The sequence below is a fragment of the Coptis chinensis genome, chromosome 8, assembly GCF_015680905.1.
Source record: "Coptis chinensis isolate HL-2020 chromosome 8, ASM1568090v1, whole genome shotgun sequence".
NCBI classification, from domain to species: domain Eukaryota; kingdom Viridiplantae; phylum Streptophyta; class Magnoliopsida; order Ranunculales; family Ranunculaceae; genus Coptis; species Coptis chinensis.
Window position 1 is genome coordinate 70,598,847 of NC_141463.1, and position 19,779 is coordinate 70,618,625.

A 19,779-nucleotide genomic window follows, 5' to 3' on the forward strand; every position below is an offset into this window, starting at 1 on the left:
TTTTCATACCGTGGTAACAACCACCGTGACAAATACTTCTAACAAAACCGTGGGGAAAAATATCTCTTATATACCACGGTTTTTAGTAAAACAGTGGTATTAGAATTTACAAACCGTGGTTAATAGCCCGAAAAGTCTGCTATATTCGATGTGAACCGTGGGAAATATGATGATATATACCACGGTTGGATACAAACCGTGGGTTATATGTTGCAAACCGTGGGAAATAAATATGATATATACCACGGTTGGATATAAACCGTGGGTTATATAAACTGATATATACCACGTTTACAAACCGTGGGAAATAAATATAATATATACCACGGTTGGATATAAACCGTGGTTTATAGTTTTTTTTTTTTTTAAATAAAAGCCCCTAATTATTTGATTCTAATCATATTCATTCAACCTGCAACCTGCCCATTTTCACCATATATATCCACTTTGGATTTAAAACACATTGCTCAAATGAACAATTCATAGTGCAACACAAACAAAAGAAATAAATTTAGACGTCCAACACGAAGACATTGAATTGCTAAAAGAGTTTTGAACTTTTTTGAGTCATCAATAATGAAAGAAACATCCAAATTTACTTGTTCTATCAAAATAATAATGACATAACTTGTTGCATCAATCAAAAAAACAATCTATTTGTTCTATCTAAAATATAAAAAAAAAAATGGTGAGACCAAGCACCACACCTTAACTGGAATGGGTCAAAACCTAGCTAAGACTCGACGCTTGGCTCAAACACTCCATTATGCTGGATGAATCTAAGAATTTCAAGTCGAACAACATCAAGTTCCTCTTGTGTGTATGTAGCTTTGAGAGATAGATTTGTCATCTGCACGATCAAAAATCAAAAAGTATATAATAACTAAAAAAAAGGAAGAGTAACACAAAATATAGAATACTAGTGTATGACTTAATTATACCTTATTTTCAAAAGAATTATCTGAACAAGCTTCTATTATTTCTCTCATAAACTTCATTACGTAATACCCACACTCTTTACTACTAGGTTGGTACGGGCCCTAAGTACAAACATGGAAAATATTCATAAGTATATATTTTTCCAAATACACAAGTATGTATGTATAAGAATTTAATTTGTTTATTACCATAATATTCTCCCACTTCACTGGACCTTTACTTCCTTTCCCTTCAAGTCTTTCTATTTTCATGACCGCACTTCAAAATAAGATCAATGTAAAACCTAATTAGCAAGTAAAAGATAAGCACGTAATGATCTAATTATTTCATATACATACACACTCATGACAAACCTGTTAAAATAGATATCCATATCATTAGAGGGCAGATTATGCATCGAATCCAACCAATTAAAATTCATCCGCGATAAATTAATGGCAATCAAAACCCAATGTCCACTACAAAAAGATCAGAGGCATGTGTGGTTAAAAAAGAAAAATTAGACATTAAAACTACAATATACATTTCAATGAAAATGATAAAACATGGATAGTATTAAAAATATAAGACAATATCCTTACCCTGGATTATAAGGGATAAGAACAACTCTTTTACCACTTGTATTCTGCAAGCTCTCCACGATAATTTGAGTTTTCTCATTCCCATTAGCTCTTGTGAAAGATAAAGGGTTTACAAATCCGACGACATCACGACAACTCACAAATTCGTCATAAAGAATCCTAGAGAAAAAAAAATAAAACAATCATAATTACTAAAACTAAAGATGAATATCTAAGATTTACGATAACACCAACAATGAAATTTTGTAGATATTCTAACCTCATGTATACCACCAAAATAGCAGCATCTAACCAACCCATGTTACATACATCCATTATATCGCTTTTCTCCATAATGAAACTACCCATATTATCTCCAAACAATTCTCCTCCCATTGGAAAATGTATCGAACCTTGGTCCCCCTCGAAGCTCCATATTGAGGAATCCCACAAACGAATCTATTGCACCTTGATTATGACCATCACTAGTTTGATTTTTACTTCCCTAAATTAAAAATTCAGAACAACCAATTATTAAAAGAGAAGTTTAAATTCAGAAATCTATCATATAACTTCATATAAAAGAATCTTGTTATTTACCTCAATGTCGCCTTCTTTATAATAGACATGGTCCTTTGGCCAAGGAACTGCGCCAAGAGCATCTGCGACATATCTAAGCTCCTCATTCACTTGTATAGGAAGAGCAAAGACGGCCGCCTTCTTCAGAAACAAGCGATACAACCAAGAACACTAACATTATCGAGTCCCAAAGGGTAACCGTGAATTTCTTTTCGTTTATTTCCCTCAGATACCAAGCTTCAAAGAACAATATTTGATCGGCCAACCGCAGCCAAATAACATTCTTTTTCCTATATAAATGTCTAAGTATCATAATAAGCACACGACATTATATTTTAATAACATATTACATTATAAACTACAATTTACCTCCCTAGACCAAATGTTTGACCCGTGTTTTCTTATTTGCCTTGTTCACATTATCAAATTGAGCCAAATTACACTCTAGGCCCTACAATTGAAGTATAAATCTTAGAACCATTTTAAAATTATATATATAACGTGTAAAATACTACTTACCTCTCCTAGACCAGATGTTAGACCCTGAAATGGTGTTTGACCCCGTGTTTTATTCTTATTTGTCTTGTTCACATGATCAGATTGAGCCAAATTACACTCTAGGCCCTACAATTGAAGTATAATCTTAGAACCACGCAACATTATTAAAATTATATATATCACGTGTAAAATGCAACTTGCCTGTCCTAGACCAGATGTTGGCCTCGAAAATGGTGTTTGACCTTCTTGTGTTTTCTTATTTGCTTTGTTACCATGATCTGCTTTGGGCTTTGATGGGGGTTGGGTTGCCTTCCCAATTTTTTTCAACTATTAGTCAGAAAAATAAAATTTGTAGTTAGAAGGTCGGAATGCATAAAATGGTTGGGTCAAACTATTGTTGCACAAACACTAGATGCAACGATGAAGGATGCGAAAATAGATGGCAGGTTACCAATAAAATAAAATAAAAGAAACATTCACAGTAGTAACTTACTTGCTGAGCATTTTTAACTAATCTACCAGATTGATGTTTGCCAGATGAGTGTATCGTATGATCAATATTGACACTCGTATTGCTGTTTGAAGAGATTTTTTCAGATGGTAAGGAATTATCTTTGTCCTCCAACCTTCTGACTCTATCCAACAACAACCTAACATCTTCCTGAAGACAGTAGTTTTGGTCCCGTTGCTCCTGAATTGTCGATTCCAACTTCATAACATGTTCCTTTGAGCCACGTTTGTTAACGTGGAAATATGTGGTGGGAGTGATCCCTTTCCAACTGCTTTCGAGTCGCGACCGGGATGCTCGGGTGTGCCCAATGCTAGAGTTAAGATGTCCTTACTTCCTTCAATAACTACCTTTCCCTCCTCCACTTCCTTAGTCAGCACATCCTTCAATTAAGTTTTGAAGTAAACAAGGATTTAGCAAATCCAAATCACAACAAGCATTCATGTCTAACATTAAAACATAATAATAAACGATTAGAAAACTTACAATCTTTTCAGCCACTCTTTCCGTAGCTACTTCAATATATTTTCCTTTTTTGAGTAAGCTCTTTTCCATATTGAAGGCCTTCGATTTTTTCCATTAAAGGATGGTCCCAACTCTTTTTTCTATGGTTACAAAATAATCACGCAAACGACAGGGTTAATACGGTGCATGTCTTCGAAACTCTTAGAGGTTTATCATACCCAAACAAATTAACAAAGTGCCTACGTGTATAAATGTCGAGACAGACAATGTACTCACCAATTGTTCTCCAATATCAACAAATCCCGTCTTCCCGTCCTGTGATTATATTTTTTTGCTCGCCGCTGTGAATTAAGTTTGCTAATTTCCTGGAAAACATGGAATTAGTTGTCTTTAGGAATAAAAAACAATATATGGGTAGGAATAAAAAACAATATATGGGTTTAAAGGAGAACACCGAGTAGTAGAAGTTACGCTTCATAAATGAGTGGCATGAGTAGAGAGATTTGTGAGAATCCCTCCTCCCCGCACACTCCTTCGAATGCTAATGTCATGCTGGAAGCAATCCACATATTTATTAACCATGTAACAGAGTTTCTTGACTTCAATATAAACTATAAACACTAACGGAGACGCAGTTTAAATCTAAATTTAGCAAACTGCTGCTATGATGACCAAAGCAGGACTAAAGACCTCATGAGAAAAGAAAAAAAAGCTGATAATAACTCTTGGAGCAGGAATGCAAGATGCGTGGGGAATGAACATGTAATGTTGTTGTCCATGTATTGGGTTGGTCGAACCACCACGAGATATTGGGTTGGTCTAACGAACTCTTTTCTAGCCTCAAGCCTTACTGAATGTCCCATTCTTCCAGCGCACCACCGGGGAATGAAACCACCGTATCCCATCGCTCTCATCACTAGAAAGGCTATCCGTAGATCTGAGTCAGGTAGCGGTGGCCAATCTAATAGTTTACTAGTACTAGTAGCGCAGGCCGGCTTTAAAGGATATGGGATGGAAAGAAGGATTAATGATCAGTGGAAGCTCTACAAGGGAATCTTTATTGTTGATTGTGCGGAGAGGCAGTACAGGGCAAGTTCATTAATCGGAAGACAGAAAAGACTCGTTAAGCCATCCACTTTGCAGCCTGCTTTCGATCGGCCAATGGAGGATGGAATAAAAGTAGCAAACCACCTGAGTCACTAGTAGGGAGGATTCTTAGTCAAACATTCGGAATAGCAATCCCAATCCTCTCTTGCTTTCCTTCTCAAGGCTTAGCGCCCAGCCTTACCAGACAGTCCATAGCCCTTTTGCCTCTTAAGTCAACACTCATTGTTTCTTAATCTGGAGGTTTTGTTTTCTTTCTCTTTTTGTTTCTTCTTTGATTCTTGCATTTCTTATTCATAGCTTTAGTTTTGTGATTGTATATAGTAGGTTGCTCCAACGTATCTTTAGTCATATTATTCGTTTTTTTTAGGCCTTTGGTATCTCTTGTTGTTTCTCTAATCCTTGCATAGGTATTGTAGTTTTGTCTTCATCATAGGATTCAGTATCTTTAGGCACTTTGGTTTCTCTAATCCGGGTTAGCTAGCCCTTGCTTAGGTATATTTGTTGTATCTTTAGGCCTTTGGTATATTTGTTGTATCTTTAGGATTAGTATCTTGAGGTGTGACCACTTGTAATTTGGTAGTCTCTTTAGGCATGGTATAGTATCTCTTCTTGTATCTTCTCTAATCTGTATTGTCGTAGTAAGGCTTATTATTATTCTTTTTTTCTCTCGGGTTAGCTTGCTTATTCTGATTTTTTCTTCGGTTTCGCTTTTTTTTTGTTCGGAGAGCTAACAAAAGGAGTTAAAAAAGTGATGATGTCTTTATTGATTGCCTTGGCCGCACCCAAGCGGAAAGATAGCGAACCGGAAGGAAGCTAACTGCTAAGCTTTAAGCTTTAGGGGGCACGCCATACCTACTTTAAAAGCAAAGGCTGTCTCTTATATATGTATTTAGAAATTGAGGGATGGGAACGAATGAAAGCTAAGGCCTTTTTTATCAGGGGAACCTCGCTCAAAGGAAATAGAAGATTGATTGCCAAGATTGGTACAACTGGGACATACAGGCATCCATTAGTTCCTCTCCCCACCCATCTCACTCCTTGCCCCTTATCCCCCCATGCCTTTATGGAAGTGAAGTCGCAGAAGGAAACATCATAAGCTATAGACCCAGCTAAGGCAACCCACTCTTAGTTGAGCAGGCAGAATAGGGAGCAAACCAAGGTACAGAAAAGACCCAGGCAAGAGGTAGAATGAAGGAGGTTTCTACAAAGAATCTGCCCAACGGAGAGGGATGAACTCAAGGAAATAAGTACTCCATCCTACGGAGCCAATAGAAGGGGAAGTGGTTAGAGCCCGAGCCAAGTAGGCAGATAACGGAGCAGGGACCAATCTACCTATGGGAACCAAATAACCGACCTCAAGAAAAGGTATCGAACTATGGAAATCCTTAGGTAAAGCATGATTTTAGGTAAATCCTTTTAATGCTAACTAATAAGTCGCCGTATTCGCTGCCATCAAGACAGCCTGGTATTCAATCTACGGGATAAAGAGGCACTTTTTATCTAAAGCCTACAAAGCAAAGCAAATAAGATCCTTCAAGTCCGACTGAAGTTGTGAACAAGTCGTTGGGGAACAAGCAACGGCTTTTCGCGTAGTACGCTCATCCGTTGCTTGTTCGTCCCCCTTCTCAAGTTCCGGATGGCATCTTTCACTTGGTGTTCCCTATTCTAAGACATCAACACTGGCTTAGGCATCGACTTAGGCACCTGCTTTAGCTTGAACTTTGACTTAGGTTTCAACTTCAGCCTCGCATCGTTCTTCTTTCTTATTCTTCATCGGACTACCGATGAACTAATCAACAACCGAACGAGACTGAATCCAAGCGAAGTGAATGAACGAAGTCGGGGGTTTGTAAAGAGCAAAGGACTATAAAAACACTACCCGGAATAGGAGTCTTGGCTAGTTTGAGCTGGAAGACGAGTCTAAGAAGTAAAAAGAGCATAATAGACATCAACCGGAAGCAAAGATCTGAAATAGGAGGATAGCTTGTCTCAGCAAGTGATTGGGATTGTTGACGAGGAAAGAGTTGCCCGACCGCGAGGAAGGCCCTAGACGAAAGTGATTGATGACCGTCGTCGGGCTCCTTAAACCTTGACCCACCTTCCTAACCCGCTGTCATAGGCTTGCTTCCCTCTGTTTGTTCTTTCTTTCTTTCCTTCCGCCACTAGTAGCTGTCTCATTCCCGACCTTCGTTGATAATGCGGGCTAGCCTCTCGCTAGCCGGTGAAATGGATAAGTCGTGTAACAAACAATCCTTGTTCCTTTCGCTTTCTTTGCTGCCTTCGTCTTTCGGCTTTAGGACTAACTTCGGTCTTCTTTAATAAATAGGTATTCAGTGAGTGACTCTTTCCGTCTTTAGTTTAGGTTCATTTACGGTAGTTGTTAGTTTTGTCTCTTTATCGTTAATTCGGTATCGTTTATTAATTGCTTTATATGTAGTCCTTCCGGGTGCGCCCTAAAGTCTTATGATGATCCCTTTCAAAGCCCTAGGTTGGGTTAAACCATCAGGCTCGACTAAGAAATCCATGCCCGAGACTCCTCCTAGTAACCATCCCGAAATCCGGGGAGGTGTTCTTGAAGACATGGCGGGCTCCAAGCTACACCCTTCTCTCGCTACCAAATCATAGATCTTCCAGAGAAGACCAAAGCGAATGAGCTCACTCGATTCGCGGCGTCGATCCTCCATTCTTTCTCATAGACCGATGCAGAAAAGAAGTCACTTAAGGAAACATCCGGTGAATTAGCGACACTCCAAGTTCAATGGGCGTGCGAAGCCAATCCTTCATCCGGTTCTCGAAAGCAAAGACCACTCAAGGAGTCCGGACTCTTTTTGTTGGAAATAATTCATCGGGAGCCACCAAAAATCCGAAGGTTTCATCTCTTTAAGAAGGAAGGAGATAATGAAACCTCGAAGATAAGGAAGTTTAAAGCTCACTTTGCCAAGCCACAATTCTAATGGATAGTCATTGTGACCCCGACCGAGGCTTGGTGTACATAGCAAGAACCCGCTCAAAGTGACGAGATCTTGTATGACCGTGAGTTTGGCAAGGACCCTATAACCTCCACCACCTATCCTTACTAAGGTAGAGAACCTTCGTAATGAATGGATATTTTTACATATAGCCATCAGACCATATGGATGATGGTAAGCAAGCAAACAACAAAAGCGGACATGGCAGATAAATCCACCCGTCCACCCTTGACGCAAAAAAAAGCTTTTAGCAAACTCAAATGCACCCGATTGTCGTCGAAATCAGATATTTTGGAGTTGAAATTGGAACTCCTAATTTCTGAAGACACCGAAAATAAACTTCAAAGAACTTTTGCATCATCAGCGATGACAACATCATTACCGAGCACATTGATTGGGACACATCAACTAAAGTGGCTTTTGAACGAGACCTACCGGCTTAAGTAAAGCAGACAGCTAAAGCCGTTTCGCCCCTACTAATAAGCTTCCCCCTCATAAAGGATAATCACTTCGTGTGACTCTGTTGCAGCTACAACTATTTTACAATAAAAAAGAAGTTGCAAAATGGATGCGAAATAGAAAAAAAAGAGAAAAAAGTTTGAGTTTCAAGCTTTTTTTTCTATTTTTCCTTAAACCGAAGAAGGCCTGTTGAAATACCTCGCTAGATTGTGGATTATCCCGTTGTGAGTTAAGAAATGCGCGAGAAAAGCCTTGTATAGGTCTTTTCAAAAGCTAGTAGCTATCGAGTCCCTCTTTAAGCGAGGGAAGCTCGTGTGGTTTCCTTGCCGATCTTTGTTGTTTGCGGCGTGAGTAGTATTTACCGGTGTGTTAGTTCGAGTAAACTCCTCCTTTTGCGTTCCGGTGTGTTAAGGGTTTAGGTGCGACTAGTTGCTTGATCAGTTAGACCAAAACATATAAGGATCGGCATAGTCACTCATACATATCTATCCGCAGATAGATTCATAGAGAGGCGTGTATCCCCGTAGTATAGAGGGATTGACACCCTTTCATTTAGTGCTCGCTCCGGTACACTCTTGGGTTGGATATACAGATTGAAAACAAAGGATTTCAGACACAAAGATAAAAGACTCCCTTGAGAAGACCGATCTTCAAGCTGAGAATCATAACTCTAGCCTCATTTACGGCCGATTGATAAACCCTCGTTTTTATGGTAGAAAGATGCCCTCAGTATCCAAATCTTCATCCGTAGCGAGAATCATTTGAAACAAGAGACGATTGGCATCCAAAGAAGCAAGGGTGAGCTAAAACCCCTGCATTCCATAATGGCATAAAAATCAGACTCTAAGGGCTTTCGGGCTTAGCATCGAACAAAGACACGACCCGTATTCTTTTCTGTTTCCGGTTAGTATTTTGTTTTTTCGGAATCAGAGGAGCAGCCAAAGGGGCACCTATTTGCATATTGGGTTGGTCGAACCACCACGAGAGGGGTTTTTACTACTCGACTAAAAGGGAAGGATAGAAACGCCACTTGACCGAAGGGGACTACAGGAGCTGTGTCGCTAGCCTTAAAAAAAGAATGCGATAGGTTTCGCGGTTCAGGAGATGCAATAGAGCGAGTTTCAGCAGTTGATCTAGTTTCATCAGTCGCTCTAGTTGAAGCAGATTCTGTTGATGAAGCAGCAACCAAAGCAAGGAAGGCAGTCCTTGGCTTACGAATGGCCCCATATCCCGGCTAGTCGACTACAGTTTTTGGGTTATCTCTCGTATTCCAGAAGCTGCTCGCCTTTCGGCAGCCCAAACATGTGGATGGATTCTCTTATTTTGTACTTTAGTTCTAGTTCTAACTTTATTTTCCAAAACTAATTTTTTTTTTTTTTGCTTGATAATATGATAACTCCTCAACTAATCATTATCTGTTTCTAAAGGGATAGAGATCAAAAGACTTAAGCTGCTATATTCACCTGGCCTAGCACCTAGTTGGTCATGGCCCATAACATATCAAGGTGCAACAAACCCGGTTACGAAGAGTATAGACACGGTTGCAACAAACCGCGGTGTCTCCGAACATAACACACCCTCCATAACATATCAAGAACTAAGGTGATTTCGGAAGTGAAAACACATTGTATCCCTCGCTCACTTCCTCTCAATGTATTTCTTCCTTCGCCTTTTGGGGCTATGGAAGGTACTTGCCTTGCCCAAAGCTACCAAAGCTGGAACCCTTGAAAGAACATGGATTTCAGCCAAGGTGCCAAAGACAAGAAGAGATTTTTTACTAGAACTAGGCGCGGTCGCTAGCCTTAAAAAAAGAATGCGATAGGTTTCATGGTTCGGAAGATGCAATAGAAGCGAAGTTTCAGCAGATTGATCTAGTTTCATCGACGCTCTAGTTGAAGCAGATTCGTTGATGAAGCAAACAACCAAAGCAAGGAAGGCAGTCCTTGGCTTACATTTAATGGCCCCATATCCCGGCTAGTCGAGATATACACGGTTAAATCACGGTATAGACCACGGTTTGCAACAAACCGTGTTCTCACACAAGATAGACACGATTGCAACAAACCGTGTCTCCGAACATAACACACCCTCCACCACGGTTGCAACAAACCATTTTCTTTTTTTCATTATAGCAAAGAACCTTTCGTTTGTTTTACTTTTAAAAGCGGGTTCTAATAAGAACTTCTACTACAATTGTGATTGACGCATGGACTCGCACAATTTACACCCAAAAGTATATCATCCATCTTTATCGTAGGGGATTGTTCATGCTGTCTAGAACCTAGGAGGTCATGGTTCAAGTCAGAGTCTCTATATGCTAGTGGTTGCTAGTTCCTATGGACTTACAAATTCTCATTAGGAGTTACAAACTTTTCAGGCACTTGTTAGAATGTGCAATCTATACTCTTCAGTCTTCAGATTATCCACTGTCAAATACTCTTCACAATCAGTCTAAGGAATGGTACCAGAAGTATCACCAGATACTTCACAATCTAAGGAATCGCACAATACTTCACAATCAGCCACTATCACCAGACAATACACCACCCCAAGTGAACACTGGTACCAGAAGTATAGACACAAGTTGCATGGTTGTCATTTTTATATGAATCAACTAGTATCAATAATAGAAAATCCAATTTAAGATGCATATTGAAGAAAATACTCATATCGACTAAGGAAGGGGCACCTCTCGCCATTCTAAGAAAATACTCATAATCCAATTCAAGGCCAATAGCGTAAGGCAAGTATGGCAATTCATATCAATAGTAGGGGAATGAGAGACAAAGACCAACACTAAATCAGATATGCCCGTAAATGCTTAATCTTTTTAAAAAGTACAAGGTATCAATGTTCTATACTATTCTAAAAGTTGGCTACTATTTAGGAAAACCTCCTTAACTAGCAGCACCTGTTTTAGAGAGGAAGTAGCAGCTGCTATCTAGCAAGCGTCTAGACTCGTGAGACTCGCCCCCAGACTATGACTAAAGAGACTACCAAATTACTACCCACACCCACACCCAGTAGAAAATCCAGCATAAAGTAATAGCACATGGGCTGAGATTTTAGGGATGAAGGCAAGTAGGAAGTATCAGAAGATAGAATGCTTGTTAACCAGAAATGAATACAATTATCCAAAACCAATCAAACTAAGAAAAATAAGTTATCCTAACCTGAAATTTTGGTGTCGGGTCTTGACTTCACAAATCTTTCCCAATCTTCCTGTCTAATATTTTTCTCGTGTTTTTTAGGCGGCTTCAAAAGCATTTCAGGTTGGTCTTTGTAGGGAGTGATATAGTACCTAGTCAACCGACTCTTGAATTCTTTCCATTTCTCACCAATATCCGAGACAACACCCTTCTTTTTCGTCTTACGTCAAAAGCTGAATTTGGCCTATAAAATAAGAATAAGCTATAAAGTTACAATAAACTAAGACTAATTAGACAATTAGTATTACAACTGGAGCTATTTACCTTTATACTATCCCATAACAAGTCTCTCACTTCATCTCCGATGACATGCCAATTTTCATAATCAACAATAGAGATTAGGGACTCGCTAACAAACCTGAGTAGCTTGCCAAATCCTTTCCGCCTTCCCTATCGTTGACCATCTTCATTGTATTGAACATTCAATAGTTCACCCTCTCTCATTTTGTTATCTTTTTGCATTGAACTGCTCCTCTTCTGTCCTTTCTACACTTGAAGCTTGTGTATTGTTAACTTCCATTGGTGTATCTAAGAAGTCTCGTCAACTCCCATATCTGAATCGAATCGAGAATTCTCTCCGGATCCATGCTGATTTCCTATATACCAAGTATAGACATGAAGACTTGAACCAATAACAACATATGAAATAAGCTAGGTATCAATAACTTGGACAATATTAATTAAACAATAATAAGACAAATGATCATCCATAACATGAATTAAAGTATTAAGGCAAAAATATAAATATCAAAGTAGGTACGAATTCACATTTAATAACAATATTCAATAGTCAAATAATAAAGGAACAAACTTGTTCAAACATCTCCATAGAAAGGAAAAAATCATAACATGCTCTAACTTAATCGTTTGAGGTAGGGTCGACATAAGTCCCCTCACAATCTACACGCGCATAAGATGATACTGATGCACCTGAACTAAGGGAGTCAACATCTGGAAATACTTTACTACTTGTATGATCTAGCTCATCCTCATTCCCTTCCTCAAGGTAGTCTCTTTCAGGAGTCCTCAAAGCTATTGACCATTTTAGATTGAGTTGGTCAGGTACATAAAAGACTTGCTTGGCTTGAGAGGCCATCACAAAAGGGTCTTCCTTATGTCCAATTCTACCAAGGTCAACAGAAGTGAAACCCAAATCGTCTACTTTGATGCCATTTCTGTTGTCAACCCAGTCACACTTAAATACTGGGACTTTGAGTACCAGATAGTCGAGCAGCCATATCTCAGTTATAACACCGTAGTAACCCATTTCTGAAACAACGGGGTTCTTATCCTTTGCACTAGAAATTTGCACTGTTGTCGCCATTAAACCTACACCACTGTTTTGGTTTACTAGTGAAGCTTCATGATCCTTCGTATGAAAACGGTATCCACCAATAACATAGCCTGAACACTTTAGAACGTCTCGACGAGGTCCTTGAGCTATAACTTTCAGGGTGTTTGAAAGTTTGTTACTGGTAGCTGCTGCCTCCTCATTAACCTGATTATCCAAGTTATCCAAGAATCTTAGTCAAATTTAGCAAAGTTGTATTAGATGTAAAATAATTTCAGATAATCTTACCCTTTGACGAATCCAATAAATGAATGTGCGAGTGTGCTCATCTTGATACCATTTGGCTGACTTACGAGGATAAGTAAGCTTTAGGTGTTCCATATGCTTCCTATCAAGTTAGGAAAAAAGCTTGGTCACCATTATCTGTCTAGGTGAAATAAGGAAAAACAAAATTCTATACTAACGCACTCGATATAAGGTTGAACGTCATTAGTGTTTGCCAAAACACATTGATGAGCTTGCTCCCAAGTCTTCTCGTCGACTTCAACAACATTCATACCACCAAGAGGCTTTCCCTTAGAAATTGTATTTTCTTTCTCCGTATCATTAGTATCCATGTTTCTAACTCCGATGGGACTCCCACAAAGATTCACTCGGATAAGTACTCGCTAAGAAACTCAACGGCTTCTTCAAGGATATAATTTTCAGCAATGCATCCCTTTTCATCGACGATTTCGATTCAAGACGTAGCCCCTTTTTAGTATTTTCATGAACCTAATATTCAAAAAGTAACAAAAAAGAGAAAATACAAACAAACAAACAATCAAATTGATGAAGCTTTACTAAATTATTGAAAGTAGTTAATTCAATTTTACGTGTATTTGCCTCTCAAATGGATACATCCAACGAAAAGAATACCGCCCACAAAGCTCAACCTCCCCTTATAAGATGAGCGGATAGATGCACCATGACATCAAAGAACGATGGTGGAAAGTACATTTCCAGTAGACATAAAGTGAGGACCAAATTGTCTTGAATTTCCTTTAATTTTGACACATCCACTACTTTGGTGCAAAGAGAGTTGAAAAAAGAAACACAACCGAAAGTGATGGTATACCTCCGTGCTTTGGCAACACCGATCGTATTGCCACGGGAAGAAGTTGCTGCATCAATATGTGAGATCATGAGACTTGAGACCATACACTTTTAGATCTTGCATCGACGCGCGGTGTCTAAAATGTGAAGAATATCCATCTGGCACTTTGAGTTCACGCAAAGTGTTGCAAACTGTTACTTTCTCAGCTCTAGATAACGTATGACATGCTGGTGGAAGATAAGTCCTATTTCCCCTTTTCTCTGGTGCTAGTTCCTTCCTCATGTCCATTTCTAAGAGGTCTAGGCGACTTTTGAGGTCATCTTTTGTCTTGTACTTAATGTTAAGTAGTGTGCCGATGATGCTATCACAAATATTTTTCTCAATATGCATGACATCCAAGTTGTGTCGCACAAGCAAGAATTCCCAATATTCAAGCTCAAAAAATATGGATCTCTTCTTCCAATATTTACCACTTTCATTCTCATCAGAAGTGCTAGGCTGCTTCTCTCGTGTTTGTGACTCTTCATTGGATGCCTTTGACTTCTTTCTTGATGTTTTTGGCTTTGGAATCACCAGCTTTGGTTTCCCCCATCTAACTTTCATCCCTTTGAGCTTCTCGAAATCACCTCTCCGCTTAACGGTCCGGATGTGATCTTAACTCTTGTCGACCATTAAATGCCTTCCTTTGCCTTCGATAACGATGATTTTTGGAAGGAACTTTCTATGGGACTGATATATGTTTTATTCGAAAGTGTTTCAATCTTGTAGAATCAGTTTTTCTCACCACATATTGGACAAGCAAGATATCCCTTGACACTACACCCAACTAAATTTCCAAGAGCGGGAAAATCATTGATCGTCCACGATGAGAACAGCCCTTAATGTAAAAGATTCTTGCTTGTAGGCATCATAAACCTCCACACCAGGATTCCAAAGAGCTCGTAAATCTTCAATTAAAGGTCTAAGGTAAACATCAATATCATTACCGGGTTGGGGACCTCGATATCAACATTGTCGAATCGAAATTTTTCTTCATACATAACCATGGAGGAAGATTGTAAGTGATCAACATAACCGCCAAAGAACTATGCCTAGAGCTGAGATTACTATGTGGATTAATCCCATCTGTCGAAAAGAGCAAGTCGCAGATTTCTTGGATCTTATTTGAACTCGCCACCTTTTATCAACCTCTTTCCATCTTTGGAGAATCTGGCTGGATGACGCATTTGACCATCAACTTCTACTCTTCTATCTGCATGCCATACCAAATCCTTTGATGTCTGAGCGGATTGAAACATCTTTGCAAACCTTGGGAGAGGCGGAAAGTACCACAAAACTTTCGCAGGCGCTTTACCCTTCTTTTCCTGATATCTCGATGTTCCACAAGTTGGACAACTAGTTAAATCCTTGTACTCATCTCCTCTGTAAAGTATGCAATCATTGGGACATGCATGTATTTTTTGAACTTCCATTCCAAACGTAGACAAAACATTTCTAGCTTTGGTCATGGATTGTGGCACTTCGTTATTATCCGCAACATTTTTCCCAACACCTTCAATAGCTTGGTAAAACTCGGTTCCACCACCCACTACTGGCTTTCAAGTTGAACAATTCCACAAGGGATGATAACTTTGTATAGCTTTTGCAACCTTTGTACAAAGGTTTCTCAGGATCTTCAAGCAATTTACAAAGCTTTTCAGGATTCCCCGTGAAACTCTCATATGCATCATTAACCATTCTAACCGTGTCCCCAAAATCACATGGGGTTTCCATATCAAAGTCTTGACATGGAGGTTCATGCGTGTCGACACTTCGGGACTTTCCACTGTGAGGCTTTTCCCCATGCCATATCCACGTTCTGTAACTTTTTTCAAAACCAACATGAAACAGATGATCCTTGATATCGTCCAAACTCTGATGCAAGTGGTTCCCACAATTAAGGCATGGGCATCTTATGAAATTAAGATTATGCGGGCTGCATGCTCTCCAGCACATTCTATAAAATACTTGACCCCTTCCTCGTATTCATCAGAAAGTCTATCCATAGTCATCCAAGGCTTATCCATACTCAATGTCAGAAATTCAATACACAAGTACTACATACACATGAAAAAAAAGGTGATTAAGCAAGATAAAATCATGCAAATCACGATCAGCCAGGCGTTCCTGCCCAATATATCAATCAACAATAAGCAAACTTGCAAACTAATAGTAAAACAACAGGCATAAGAGCTTCTAAAATCAGTTTATGTACGATAACAGTTTCTATCTCTTACTCATTCAGTCAAACACCTTAAGCCACTAACAAAAACCGTAAACATGAACTGCCAAGCCACTATACAAGCAACTACATGCCATCACTAGGCTAATATATCAATTAACAATAAGCAAACTTGCAAACTAAAAATAAAAATAAAACAACAGGCATAAGTTTCTAAAACCAGTTTATGTACGAAAATAGTCTCCATATCTTATTCTTTTAGTCAAACAACTTAAGCCACTAAGAAAAATTGTAAGCTGCCGGGCCACTATATAGGCAACTACATGCCATCACCAGGCCATTACAAGTTTTACGAGGGCTACTAAAAGGCAAGTATTTGGTGAGAGCTAAAACCTTGCTAAACCTTTCATTGGACCACATTTTGACGCATCGAGACAGTGCTATGGGATTTCATATAATTTTGGGACCTCACATGGAATTCAATGAAAAATATCCCCAAGCAGTTCAGTGAATTATAATTTGAGGAATGCAAACACCTGATCAATGCACCTACTATATTGGGGGAAGAAAAGCACTAAACACACGGCAGGCAGTGTGATACAAAATCTATTCGAATGATTCGCTCAAATTTATGTAGTAGTGGAACCACAACAGAACATACACTACACCATAACTGGATTTTTGTGACAGAGGCTTTTGAGGATTTGTGATGCCAAAATGGCGTCAGAAATTTTGTGACGGTAATTAAGGCCAAGATTCGGTTTTAACGTCACAATAAATCAAAAAGTTATTTTATTTTTCTTTAGATAATTCGGGAAAAAATAGTGACGGCATATAGGCGTTAAAGTATAAATATTTTAGCTAATAAAATATTAAAACCAGAGTTAAAGGTTGTTCTTTAACCGGTTTCCTTGAGATGATATTTAAAACCAGCGTTAAATATTAAAAATGGTGACGCATATAGGCGTTAAAGTATAAATTCTTGTTCCTTGAGATGATTTTGTTCAAGGTTAATTTTTGTTTGAATATCACAAATGGAGAAACCGACTTCCGTACTGAGAAATCTAGAAATGATGGTTGGTCGGTCACCGCGGAAACGATTGAAGTATTTAGATCTAAAGCTTGAAATTTCTTTCTTGTCAAGCCATTAAACGCGATTGAAGTATCCGAAGGCAAAAAGATGAAGAAGGAGCTCGAAGATGCGATTGATTTAATGGAGAAAAGTAATCGACGCCATAAAAGTTTGTGATTAATTTGAAATCAAGTTAGGGTATTGAAATTTCTAATTTACTTAGTTCGTTATTCTAGTGTAATCTAGTTTGAATACATTAATGTTTGGTGTGAAAAAATTGTAACTTTGTCTTTGTCATCGTGATTGATTGAATTCGGTCAATTTATGTTTACTTTTCGTGTTATTGGATGGAGGATTTTTTTCATTTTGTGCGGAAAAGTTTAAACAAGTTTTGCAGTTGATTTATTTTTTTCTTATTTGCTTATAGAAATTGTTTCTTTTTTGTATGGTTGGGTATTCTGAGTGGTGTTTGTTTAGTTCTGGATGGATTTCGTTTTGGATTTTTTGGAGCGGCTCTGTTTCTTGGGTAGCAGAATAAGTTTTGGAGTTCTCGAGTTTCTAACTGAAGCTTATGCAGTTACAAAACAAGCATCAACAGCTCTAAGTTATATCCATTCATGGAGCGAAATACAAGGCCAGATCAGAGCTTGTCAACAATTTATGGTAGCCGAGGGCCGGATTAGGCAGAAGAAACTAGAGAACCAATTGAAACTTGAAGCAAAGCTTCGCGAGCTTGAGGTAATGACTTTTATTCATGTCCGTTGGTTAGTTCTTAGAATCTCTATTCACTCGAACTTTGAAGGCATGGGTTTAGGGGACTAGTGACGTGGTTTGCATTGTGTGGACTGGTGGTGCAGTGTGTGAACTGGTGGTGTAAAGTGTGTGGTGGTTTGCATTGTGTGGACTGGTGGTGCAGTGTGTATGTGGATTGTTGGTGTGCAGTGTGTGGTGGTGGACTGGTGGTGTAGTGGTGTGACTGGTAGTGCAGTGGACTGGTGATGCGGGTACTACTGCTAGCTAGTGTGTGAGTGTGTGCAAGTGGTGATGTGAGTGTGATTATGTACCATTAGGCACCTAGCTCATGTGGAGAAGCTAGCTTGGCTCAATTCGATGAGAACTCATAGCAGGGGGGGATGCACCTGTAGAGGAGGAAATCAAATTTAGGGAGGGAACCTATTCGCAAGGGAGAAAGAGTTTATTTAATGCGCAGGGACTTTCCTGTACTACTCTCGCCGAGACTCATCTAAGGCTTATGTCACTTTGCCCACTCGCCCGATTCCGTATCTTCAAGATTACCACGTGGAAAGCTGAAAGGCAACTTCAAGCTATGACCAATCAGTTAACAGCCCATGAGTGAACAAAAGAAAAAATCAGAAATAAGAAACTTATCTTTGACTTGAACTTCACTTTCCAACTTGTTAGGAGTAGGGGCTTTCCTTTGGAACTAAAACTCTATCTTATGTTCAACTCGGCTTCCTTCTCTTTCTTTTCTCTTGCTTCTTAAGGAAAGCAATATGGTGCAAAAGCGCTTTTGCAGGTCACCGTTAAGAATGGACTTCCTTGGTTTACATTTGCGATCGACAATAACGGTGACATTCTTGCCGCTACAATGAGGAAAACTAATTCATCCGAGAAGTATGACTGCAGCTGGATATACACATTTTACTCCTTCCGCAAAGGTAAGAAAAAAAAGTGGTGGTTGGATGAGCCATGGAAGTAAAGCTAAAAAGTCTCGACTATGTTCCTAACATTGTCGGTCAAATGAAAGTGAATGGTTCTCGGTGCACCAAGTCCCATGAGATCTGATTCAGAAAATCAACTAATGGTGAGAGAGTTTGTTTTGTTCGAGGTTGAACCTAGAAAGGCAGATCAAGAAACATCAAGTTTCCTAACAAATGTGGAGCTTGCAGCCATTGTTATCAAGGTTCGAAAGAAGAGCGGAAGCAAGTCTAAAACGATGATAGGCAAACAAATTGATAACCGTGAAGACTTACTGGGCATGAGGCTCAGCGAGAGAAATCACTTGATAAGAAACTCTCTTCTATTGAATATGTAATGAATGGACCTTTTTTGGAAGTCAAAGCCTTTCTAGCATTCTAGCTGTACTTCCTAGTGGTGTTCATGGCTTGTCACCTACGGGATTACCTTCACCTCCGCTTTCGACGGATGGAGATCGGGCGGATCATGTGGATCTGTGGAGGTTGGGATCTAGGCTGCCAACTAAGAGTTCTTTTCAATCATGATCAACGTGCTAAAAATTAGATTCCACCACCTTGAGTTGCGGCCAAGAAAAATTTGATATCTAGCCTCATCGAACAAATCTGAGTTTCCTTTTACACTAAAATCCCCAAATTTTGCAAAGAAAAATTGCAATTTCTTATTTTTTTGTGAACTCTATCAACAGCTACCAATGATATAAAGCAAAAACAATTACTTTACAGCCAAAATTGAATTTAAATAGAGCAAAAAACAATACCTGATAGCCGAAATTTGGGAGAGTCAGATTCTCACCGCTTTCTTGGTGACGATATTCTGCTGCTTTACTGGTGACGATGAGAGACCGATAGAAGTTGAAGAAGAATGGAGGATAGAAGTTGAAGAAAAAAGAGAGACCGAGAGAAGGTTAGAGAGTCTGAAGTTAGAAGTTTAGAGAGAGTTTTGGAAGTTGAAAAGACCTAAGTTTGAGCTTGAGAGGCGGTTTTGGCCCTACTTTCTAATATTAATTTTTTCGTGGGGTTTTGGTAGACTTTGTCCACGGTATGCTTAAGTTTTTGCAGACATTAGCCACCTTTTTGTTCACATCGCG

The 19,779-nt window shown here is 39.1% G+C and overlaps 1 protein-coding gene across 1 annotated transcript; it reads right to left on the bottom strand.

The window, feature by feature from the left end:
- Positions 1-518: 518 nt before the first annotated feature.
- On the bottom strand, positions 519-1,883 carry LOC147482751 (ubiquitin-like-specific protease 1). Its single transcript, XM_086580692.1, has 6 exons — positions 1,780-1,883; positions 1,521-1,679; positions 1,293-1,397; positions 1,128-1,197; positions 942-1,040; positions 519-850 (listed from the first exon to the last, which is right to left on the bottom strand). The coding sequence occupies exons 1-6, from the start codon at positions 1,866-1,868 to the stop codon at positions 734-736; spliced, it is 639 nt and encodes a 212-aa protein (XP_086436818.1). The 5' UTR covers positions 1,869-1,883; the 3' UTR covers positions 519-733.
- Between the last annotated feature and the right edge of the window lie 17,896 nt (positions 1,884-19,779).

Coding starts and splice junctions, on each gene's coding strand:
- LOC147482751 (XM_086580692.1), bottom strand. CDS start 1,868: ATGGGTAGTTTCATTATGGAGAAAAGCGATATAATGGATGTATGTAAC. Junction 1,680..1,779: donor ATTTTGGTGGTATACATGAG/GTTAGAATATCT, acceptor TTTTTTCTCTAG/GATTCTTTATGACGAATTTG. Junction 851..941: donor ATAATTCTTTTGAAAATAAG/GTATAATTAAGT, acceptor TTGATCGTGCAG/ATGACAAATCTATCTCTCAA.